The 10659-nt window shown below is 32.2% G+C and overlaps 1 protein-coding gene across 3 annotated transcripts; it reads right to left on the bottom strand.

Annotated features, from left to right (window-relative positions):
- Window positions 1-1338: 1338 nt before the first annotated feature.
- On the bottom strand, window positions 1339-9269 carry LOC111696353 (uncharacterized). Of its 3 annotated transcripts, none has more exons than XM_023465943.1 (15): window positions 8754-9269; window positions 8297-8476; window positions 7776-8243; window positions 7268-7369; window positions 6550-6599; window positions 5946-6129; window positions 5324-5565; window positions 4461-4559; window positions 4042-4225; window positions 3777-3845; window positions 3246-3343; window positions 2901-2943; window positions 2754-2810; window positions 2051-2208; window positions 1339-1557 (listed from the first exon to the last, which is right to left on the bottom strand). In XM_023465943.1, exons 1-15 carry the CDS (start codon window positions 9058-9060, stop codon window positions 1381-1383), a joined length of 2418 nt encoding a protein of 805 aa, XP_023321711.1. In that variant the 5' UTR covers window positions 9061-9269; the 3' UTR covers window positions 1339-1380. The 3 variants fall into 3 exon arrangements, with proteins under 3 accessions (XP_023321711.1, XP_023321712.1, XP_023321713.1); XM_023465944.1 differs by lacking the exon at window positions 2754-2810 and adding an exon at window positions 2693-2749; XM_023465945.1 differs by lacking the exons at window positions 1339-1557; window positions 2051-2208; window positions 2754-2810; window positions 2901-2943; window positions 3246-3343 and adding an exon at window positions 3350-3436 and having other exon boundaries at window positions 8754-9268.
- Between the last annotated feature and the right edge of the window lie 1390 nt (window positions 9270-10659).

Here is a 10659-nt window from a genome sequence, read left to right as displayed (position 1 = left end):
TTATATCTTTGAAAAGTTGTGAATTATTATTTTTAAAATTCTTTTCGACTAATTCAACATGTACAGATTTACCCACAAAGGACGATTGTACGGAATTTGTTTAGTCCGTTTTCAGGGTTCCTTGTAGGCCAAATATGGCTATTTTCTGTGCTTGATAATTTAGTAAATCATTAAAATACTCAATTGAATGCAGAAACCTATAATCCAGCTTTAAACCGTCGAATTTCTTTAGTTAACATATAAAAGCATTTAATTTAGTTGACATCTGAAAACAATCATTAGAGTTTTGCTGTCCTCTTCATTTATATAATGCTTTTTCTGAAAACAAATGTTTTTTAAAAGTTAAAATATTTCAAAATCACAAGTTCAAAATGATCATTTAAGATTTCTTGTCCCACGTATCGACTTTTTCACATAAAATTAATTAGATCTTGAGAATAGGTCTGTTATATTTTAGACATTATAAAACAATATTGAAGATATCCCTGTTGTTCTCTTCTATTCACTGTAGATTTGTGCAGCAGAGGCAAAGAAATAAATTGACAGAATTCACCATTTCTCCATGCAGAAAAACGACAATTTCGCCGTTTCTTCTTTGCACTGGTTAAATTTCATATTATTGAATGTAAACTAGACGGAAGGCGAAGGTCAAATTTATGCGACTTATGCTTTGATTTTTCGTACAAACCAAATAGATTATAAAGTAGAATAGGTGGCAACAGAGAAATGGACTAATTATGCACGACGTCACAAGTGTCAAATATAACAAGGAAAACGAAATTTTCTCACATTATAGTTGACATGTTTTCCAAGATTAAAAAAGTATAAAATTAGAAAATAAAGAATGCATAAAATTGCACTTATTTTACTGCAAGACAAGCGCTTAATTCTAAAATTATCATTAATTATTTTGTGACATAAGAATACAGCTGTACTGAGAGTGTGCAAATTCTACGTTGCTATCTATTGAACTAGAATCTTTGTGGTACAAACATGAGAAAAGCAAGTTTATCCGGTTACATAACAGAAATTCAAAAACATTTTTGTTCTTCTCTGTGGGTCTTTAATAAGAGGAGTTATGACTGAAAACATATTGGATTTTAATCTTACACGTAGCTTGGGCTTTTCTAAATCTAATATTTATAACTTCAATTTTCCCATCATTTTCAGGGAGTTATAGTTCTAGAGTTAAATTCTTAACACAGAGAAAGGATTATTAACAATCCTACGACATTAAATTATTTTCCCAAATGCAATATCAATTTGAAAATTGAGACAAATTTACAGCTGCATCAATAGTGATAAAAATAATATTTTGCGAAGAAAAAAACCACAATGTTCAGAAGGTCAATATAAACATTTATTATAATATAACAGCTGTTATCTTTTAGAAAACGCTGAGCACATCATATTGTTCTTGTGGTTTAGGTTCCAGGTTAGACCAGGGTAAACATGGCTTTCAATGCTTTTTCCTTTGGAACCGTTTAGCTCCAGGATAAAGTGGAGATCTGAAGATTTCATCTTTACACACGCTGCTAAATCTTGTCCAGTCTGTACCTAGGTATAGGCATAGTTTTTAGGTTTTAGCTTTAAAGGTGTTCTGAGATGTTCATCACACCAAAATACGATTTTATAGAAGTTTGCTTTTAGTATACGAGGCAAATTTGTTCTCTGACCAAAGACATTAACCAAAGCGATTTAACCAATCATTTAGAAAAAATAGTCTTTTTTGATATCTTTGGCAAAGTAAAAGTTTTGCATAGTGTAATAAAAGCAAACTTATGTAGCATAACATTTTGAAAGAGGAAAAACATTTCAGATTTTTGTGGAGCCTAATACAAATCAAATAAACTTTAATATTTAGAAACGGACTTCAAACCATATGCACATCAGTACATATCAGTAGGGTAGAACATTTGTTGTCCAAACTGTTCAAAATTATATTTCTTTGCGGAGAAATTTCTTTTTTATGATAACAATATTTATAATAATAATAATAAGGATAATATTATATTAACATATGTTGTAAATGAAAAAGGTTTCCAGGTACCTGAGTATCAACGACCAATCCTGTCTCCAGGTTAATCCTGCAAGAGATAAAACTTGCTCTTGGAGCTAGAACCTGAACAGTAGAGGACCCCACCACAGATATATCTGTTTGAAGATTACTACTCCCGGAGCTCTCCCAGATAGACACACTCCCTTCGCCTGACATTTTAAAAATAACTTTTTAACGGATTTCGACTTAATTTAAGAGATCCCTCAAGGGGGGTGGGTCCTGGGTCCAGGGCCCCAAGAATCCAAAAGTGGGAAAAATTGGGATACTGTAATACAATTTTGCAATTATCTTTTTATAAAAACCTTTTTAAAACTTAAAAAAATGGTTAAAATTGTTTATCACCTTTTCGTTTTGAAACTTGTCTACTTTTCTAATATTACTGCAATTTTATTTTTCATTTAATTAAGTAGTTATTTTGGTAATATTTTATAGGACTGAAGAGGATATATATCGATATATCGATTTTTTTATATATAAATCATTGAAAGTTAACTATGTATTATTTAAAATTATTGACCTTCTACTTCTCTTGTACTATATGTGTCATTTGTAAAAATTAATGTTTAATTCTATAAAATTTTCGTGGTCAATATTGCTGACTGGTTCTGGTTAGCAAGTATCTTCAAAACCTGCCTGCAGAGTTTATGTAGAGATTAAGGTTTGAATGAATCTGAATCCTGATTCCAGAACCTACCTGCAGAGTTGATGTAGAGATTAAGGTTTGAATGAATCTGAATCCTGATTCCAGAACCTACCTGCAGAGTTGATGTAGAGATTAAGGTTTGAATGAATCTGAATCCTGATTCCAGANAGGGGTATATGAGAATCCTGATTCCAGAACAGGTTTCCCATTCTCTTCTATTCTCCTCCAGGGGAAGACTACCCTGAAATAGATTAGTTTTTTTCCAGAACAATCAAATAATTTGTTTATTTAAAATACAGATTTCAGAAAACATAAATTCTGTATGAAGTTCTGTTGAGTTATGCTGTATTATATTGCATGCATAATAATGTAACGTGTTGTTTCATCTTGTATCCTGGTGTATCCTGGTGTATCCTGGTGTATCCTGGTGTATCCTAGTGTATCCTGGGGTATCCTGGTGTATCCTAGTGTATCCTAGTGTATCCTGGTGTATCCCGGTGAATCCAAATGTATCCTGGGGTATCCTGTTATATTCAGTCTTACCTCTAATAACGTAGTTTTTTCCTGTCCTGCTCCAGACCAATAAAGTTCTATGAGATCTCCTACAGAACTGAAGAGGACAACAGGACGTAGAGGTAAACCTTAACAATACATTAGGACGTAGAGGTAAACCTGAACAATACATTAGGACGTAGAGGTAAACCTGAACAATACATTAGGACGTAGAGGTAAACCTGAACAATAAATTAGTACGTGAAGGTAAACAGTATCAGAACCAAAGGACAGAATAGTACGCATTAAAATAAAATTTAAGACGGAAATTGTAAAATACTATAGAACCAGAGAGGTAAACATTATAAAAATACAGTACGTAGAACTAAACAGTACACTAGGGCGGAGAGATAAACATAAATAAAACAATAGAACTAGTAATCTTAAACTAAGTAAACCTCAACAATAAAATGCTAAACGCTTTTCTCAGCATGATTTAAATTAAACTGGTGGGTCGGACCGGGGGAGGGAGGGGGACGTTTACATTTTTCAACAACATTTTTAAACTAAGAATAATATAACCTAGGAGAGACAATTGTAGATTAGCATTCGCATCCTTGTCATCTTCAGGATCTGCATCTCCGAGGAAACCTGGGACAAGATTAAATAAATAGCTAGAAGTAGTTTCACTTCGTAGAATAAGCTGAACCACTTCAATAGAACTTAAACTGGCGGATAACAGAAGTGGTTAAACTTAGCCTAGGTAGTTCAGCTACATCTAGCTATCTATTGAACTACTATATATATTGATCTTTTGAATATATAAACAAATAATAAAAAAACTAACCCGATATTCCTCCAATGAATGATTGTATGCTGAGCAGGTTCTTCTTGTGGTTCGCTACATCCAGGATATCCAGGGAGAAGGAGGTTCGAGATATTGAGGATCCAGACATACTGGTGGAGAACATAAACCTTCCCTCCATACCTTCCACAGATACTAGATCTCGGGATACATAAACAGACTCACCCTGTACAAAATATATTGCTTACATAACCATGAAAAGAATATATAAGAACGGCAACCAACCTGTTCAATGGTTTTTTTAAAGGTTATTATTCAAAATCCATAGAAAAATCAACAATTTAAAAAAAACTAGACTATGAATATTAACTACAAATACAAGAATTTGTCTCAATAAAGGGGGGGGGTCACTTTTCTTGACAATAAAAATGGTTTTTATTAATTATCTTCATAATTTAAACCTGAGTAGCGTAGGAGAGTAAAGAATAATCCTTCTGAAGAGAAGATACTTGAGAACTAATCTTCTGGGATAGATAAGCTCGTCTCTCTTTATCTTTTATCTAAAATAGATCTGGAATTTATCTGGAATTGATCTGGGATTGATCTGGGATTGATCTGGGATTGATTTAGGATTGATCTAGGATTAATCTAGAATTGATCTAGGATTGATCTAGGATTGATCTAGGATTGATCTAGGATTGATCTAGGATTGATCTGGGATTGATCTGGGATTGATCTGGGATTGATCTAGAATTGATCTAGGAATGATCTAGGATTGATCTGGGATTGATCTAGGTTTTCTTTTGCCCAAGCTTCAAATCCAAGAGGTAACCAACGGTTTTATGTGCCTAATTTTTTTATAAGAAACCAAAAGATTTGTTAATGCAATAAATGTAGTTTGGGAGAGGAATACAAACAAATTTAGTCTGAGTTAAATAAATTAGTTCCTTTTTTTAATTAAGAAATTTAAAAAAATAGGCTTTTAGGGCGCTTCGCGCCCATCTTCTATTTAAATTGTGAACATGTTCTTTTTGTTTACATTTTAAAACAAAGAAGAAAAAAAATTTTGCGGTTTAAAAAAAAAAAATTCGCGGATTTTCAAGAATTTAATTTTTTTTTACAAAATTATGAACCTTTAAAACACATTTTTTAAAATTTTTATTATTCATAAACCTTCCCTGTGGTCACAAAAAATTTGGGCCCGATCGGTTCAGCCGTTTTGACGTTTATTGGATACAAAACAGACAGACAAGCCAAATTTATATATAGATATCTTTTCTTATAATAAGGCTTTTTCCATTAAATTTAAAAAATTGATCTGAACCTTGAAGAGTTGTTTTATAGTTGTACGATTTAAAGAATTCATGTCAACTATCTCCATTAGTTTTAAGAACTCTTCATTTCCTAGATCCTTCTCTAGTATGTGTTTTAACACTGTGTTCTCCAGGTCCTGTCTCCGAGCAGGATCTGTAGGATAGAGACCCAGGAGAACTGTTGCAGCAGTCTCACGGACCTTCTTGTCTTTTCCAGTTCGAACAATATCAAGAATTTTCTCAGAGAAATCATCTGAAATCAATAGATTTAAAGTTTTTAACTTATGATTTAAATTTCAAGTTAGTGATTGATTATAAAGAGGACATTACTGTCGTTGTTAATGTCATTAATGTCCACCTGTTTTTAAATTGTTTTTTTTTTTCAAATATATAAATTTTGCTTGTCGTATTTATTGGTTGATATTTTTAGATCCATCAAGCTGAATCGCCTTAAAAATTATTTTGAATTTTTCGAAATTTTGGGTTTTTATATTTTTAAGCTTTGTCAAATACATCAATAAAAAAGCTTAGAATGTATATAAAATTAGAAGCACGGAGCGTCCTGGAAGTTTAGTATTTAAAAACTACTTTAATAGTTTATATATTGTTACTCAGTTAAGAAATTAAATAAACCTGAACGAAGAGCTGAGAGACAAGATAGAATCCGTCGTTGACATGTCTCATCAGTACAGCTCAGTCCTGCAGCTCCAGCAGCTCCTGCAGCTCCTGCAGCTCCTGCAGCTCCTGCAGCTCCTGCAGCTCCTGAAGCTCCAGCTCTTGCAGTCAGGTTTAGAAGCTTCTCTATATCCTCCTTTTTCTAAGCAATCAACTCTTATTTTCCACAAAAATAAATTTTCTAATCCCTATGCTTTTGCAACCCGATGTCACAGATCTTTAAAATTTCAAACTACGAAATCTGTTAGATGATAGCATCTAAGTTTGAAATATCAAAGGTTTACACCATCAGGTAGAAAAGATATAGAAATTGGAAAAGGAATTGAGTCTTTGCCACAAACTCTGATTTTCTAATCACTATATCTTTGCAACCAAATGTTGTAGACCTTAGATATTTCAAACTATGAATTCTGTTAGATCAAATAATCTGAGTTTGAAATATCAAAGGTTTACAACATCGGGTTCTAAAGATATTGAGGTTTAAATATTTGATTTTGTTCCAAAGACTCAATTCCTTTGAGTTTTTATCAAAAACTAAAAATTTAGAATGATGGTTTGATACCTGGGGCTCTCTTCCTTCTTGTTTACAGATACAGTTGAAAATAGTATCCACTGGGAAAATAATAAATAAAAATAGGAGTCATGCATAGAATAGAATAGACTATAGAATAGAATAGACTATAGAATAGAATAGACTATAGAACAGAATAGACTATAGAATAGAATAGACTAAAGAATAGAATAGACTATAGAATAGAATAGACTATAGAATAGAATAAATAGACTATAGAATAGACTATCAGTACATTTTATAGAAAAAGATTCCTCTCCGGCACTGAATGAAATTTCTAAAAAGAAAATTAAATGTCGTCTTCTTTTAGCATGGTATTTATGCTTTAAATGAACTTTATTAATAAAACATGATACTATTTGCTAAATCAGCGACTGAAAAGTTGAAATTACTTTTTTTTAAAGAACTTGACTGTAAAAGATGGATAAAAAATTGAATTCTGGCCTCAAACTTAAATTTTCTACTCCATTTAATTTATTAAGGATTTAAACTTTTGATATTTTATAATAATTGATCCCGCGGAATTTATAGTTTGAAACATCGAAGGTTTACGACATCTGGTTGCAAAGATTTAAGAATTAAAAAATGAGTGTTTTTTCTAATCTTTTAATTCACTGAAGGCAAGAAAGTTTTTTTTAAACAATTATTATTGTCAACAAATACATTTTGATTTATCTAGAATTTGTTCAGTAAAAGATAATATTTTTACCGATATTTGGTGAACTCTTGTACTTGTGAAGAATGGTTTTCAAATCTTGTATAATCTCCTTCTCTAGGTTAGGATTGAAACTCAGAGAAATCAGAAACCTTTCTGAAAACGGTAAAATCTGTCATATTCATATCAGACTCAAACTTGAGAATCATCAAAGCTAGGGAACAAAAACTAAATTTCAAGTATATTTTTAACTAAACACAACCGTCCATATACCAATCACAATTTTTCGAAAAATCTTCATCTTCGTTTTACTAAAAGTTGACTTAGATAAGAATGAAGGAATGAAACCTCACTCCAATCTAGACATATGAAAAACGTCAAATTTATGCAAACTTTCTGGTACGACGTTGTGAACATTATTTTATTTTCCGCCGAAGTATGACAAAAAAACAAATTAAAAAAAGAAGTAAAGATCTAAAATTTTTTAAGATTTATATTTAAGATTTAAGATAAGATTTTAAACTTTAGTTTAATTAACTATAATTCAAAGTGTAAATGTTACCTAGGTGTCCGGGTTGAGGAGTAGAGGGAGGGAGGGCTTTCAGAACAGCTTTATACACCTTCAAGGTTCCAACTGCTCCGCATGATTCAAGAATATAATGATATTTGGCAGAATTCTTGTATTTTTTCAACATTTTATCAAGTTCAATCTCAGACATATTCATCACAGCTGTTTTTAGCTCCGACATTCGTTTCAGAACATTCTCTTCCTTTAATATTTTATCCAGAGGTTTCACTTTCTCTTTAATATCAGATTCTTGGTTCTCCTCTTCAGATTCGTGAAGATCAGTTTTAACCAGGTTTACGGAATCCAGAATAGAGTTTCCGTCCTTGCAGTCTGAACTCCGGGTTAATTTGAGATTACTGGAGATCTGGGTTCCCAGGTTACGGTTCAGGTTGGAAAAATGAGAAAATATTTCTTCTACAAAAATCTCTTTGATTTTTCCTCCCTCTTTTCTTACTTTTCTGTCTAAAAAAGAAAAATTGCGTGGATTAAAAAATTTGATTTTTTAACTGTTTTACCTGAGTAAAGTTCTTGAATATGATAAATTGAATCTCCTTGAGATGTTTTTGAGCAATCCAACTCTCTTCTGGTTTCATCTCCGGAGTTAGTTTTCTTCTCCTGGCAGTCCGAGAACCCATTGGTTTCCTCCAGGTCTAGAACCATCCTCGATAATCCTCTCATTAGATCCTTCCTTACACCTTAAAGGGAATATTTATGAATTATGATAAGGGGTATATGACAACCATATTATAATTTGCTGGTTGGTTCTATTCTAATTGTGATCTGATGAATCTTTAAAGGGAAACTAAGAAAACCCAACCGCAACGGGTTTCTCCAAGTTAAAAGTCCAAAGTAGTCCAACTGACGGGGCAGTTTAGGCAGAGATTTGTCCTTTTTATATCGATATTGTTATTTTTAATATATTAATTGAAACAAGATGATTAGTTAGGATCGTTGAAAATTATAAGTGTCGACCTGATACAGGAGCTGAGGTATAGTACTGTAAACCCTTATCTTTACTCTTCTCAACTCTAAACTCTAGATTCTCCAGGTTCTCATCTCTCCAGGATAAAGCGTTCGTCCTAACTTCAGCAGATGATTCCTCCAACACTAGACTTAGATCGGAGACTAAACTGTCACAGCTCGAGGTTTCATTCTTTGCTAGATGTCGGAGACAAAGATCAAAATGAAGTTTATAACTACATATCTGTATCTGGTTGTATCCAGACGTAAAGTAAATCAAAATTAAAAGATTAAGGATCAGTGTATTGCCAAGTTTCATCTTGAGATCACTAGAGTTCTAGTGAAGATAACTAGTTGAGATGGATCTTAGATTAAAGATGCGGAGAAATAGAGGGTTTGGTTGTCTCATTCTCCGGATATCTGCAACATTCACGAATACGTGGAGTCTAATTTTTTACATGTGTTACTCTAGAGTCTATACGTAGCTTATAACTTGTTACGGTTCAAGTTTATACTGTGTTAAGAGCAGGGTACCAGAAAACTGGTTTCCGTGCAATATTCGTCCTCAATAACCCCAACCCCGAAAGATGTATGGTGAGATAGATAGACAGATAAGATAAGAGATACAGATATGATGCGAACTCACACAAAATGGACACGAAATATGTGAATGTATTTTTTTAAAAGATGGATTCTTTTAAAAATGTTTGCTTTGAGAATTACAGATATGAGAGATTAACTGAGATAAAAATTGGAAGAGAGATAAAAGAAGGTTATCACATAAAGATGAAGTGATAAACATAAAAATATATGAGATATATACAGAGATATGGAAGATGATAAATATGGATCGATAAGGGTAAAAACAATAGAATATGGAAGAGATAATATATAAGAAAGATACAGAGATATGGAAGATGGTAAATATGGATAGATAAGGGTAAAAACAATAGAATGTGGATGAGATAATATATGAGATAGATACATGGAAGATGAGAAATATGGATAGATAAGGGTAAAAACAATAGAATATGGAAGAGATAATATATGTGATAGATACAGAGATATGGTTAGATAAGGGTAAAAACAATAGAATATGGAAGATATAATTAATTAAGTAGGGAAATAAGTGATAACATTTTAAGGAAAATGAGTTAATGTGCATAGAAGTAAAGGAAGATGATTACAGCGAGATAAAGAGATAAATATAAAGAGATAAGGAGATGAATAAATATGTATAATCTATATGTATATAAAGTTGTAATCTCTGTTTGTCTGTCTGCCTCTCTGTTTGTTTTTCCGATCATAACTCAGGGACCACTGAACCGATTTGCCTCAAATTTTGATTGGGGAACTCGGGAGACCCACGGGAATATTATTAGCTTGGTTTTGAGGTTCTAAATTGATTGGGTCGCCTTAATAGCAAAAATTTAGTTTCCCGGTGAAATCAAATTTAATATTTGGTGACGGTGATGATTCCACATTTTATTGAAAATATATTTCGGTCTGGATTGACATTCGTCAGTTCTTGAGATTGTTTCTTTCAAGAAGATTTAATTTTTAGTAACCTTGGCAGCGCTGTGTTCCCAAGCTAGTTAGGTAAAATATGGAATAAAACTAGGCCATAAGTAAAGTAAAATGGAAAAATATCAAAAGATCAAATGCCAAATGATCAAAACTCTTGAAATGATCAAAAAAGTGTACGCTGAACAGTCGGGGCAGCTACTTACTTCAAAATATTATTTTGATATTTTTGCAGTATAAGTAGACGAATAAAGATATATATAAGGAGTTAATATAGGAAAAAAACTAGGAGATAAGTAAGGTAAAATAAGTAGATGAAGAAAGGTATATATAATGAGTTAATATAGGAATAAAACTAGGAGATAAGTAAAGTAAAATAAGTAGATGAATAAAA

This window comes from Eurytemora carolleeae, unplaced genomic scaffold, assembly GCF_000591075.1.
Source record: "Eurytemora carolleeae unplaced genomic scaffold, Eaff_2.0 scaffold28, whole genome shotgun sequence".
Lineage (NCBI taxonomy): Eukaryota > Metazoa > Arthropoda > Copepoda > Calanoida > Temoridae > Eurytemora > Eurytemora carolleeae.
This window is presented reverse-complemented; position numbering and strand designations above follow the sequence as displayed.

Excerpts from the sequence above, each read along its gene's own strand:
- LOC111696353 (XM_023465943.1), bottom strand. The coding sequence starts at position 9,060 with ATGAAACTTGGCAATACACTGATCCTTAATCTTTTAATTTTGATTTAC. Across the intron at positions 6,130-6,549 it reads AAGAAGGAAGAGAGCCCCAG|AAAAAGGAGGATATAGAGAA; the intron begins GTATCAAACCAT and ends TTGATTGCTTAG. Across the intron at positions 2,209-2,753 it reads TCTCTACATCAACTCTGCAG|GCGAAGGGAGTGTGTCTATC; the intron begins GTAGGTTCTGGA and ends TTAAAATGTCAG.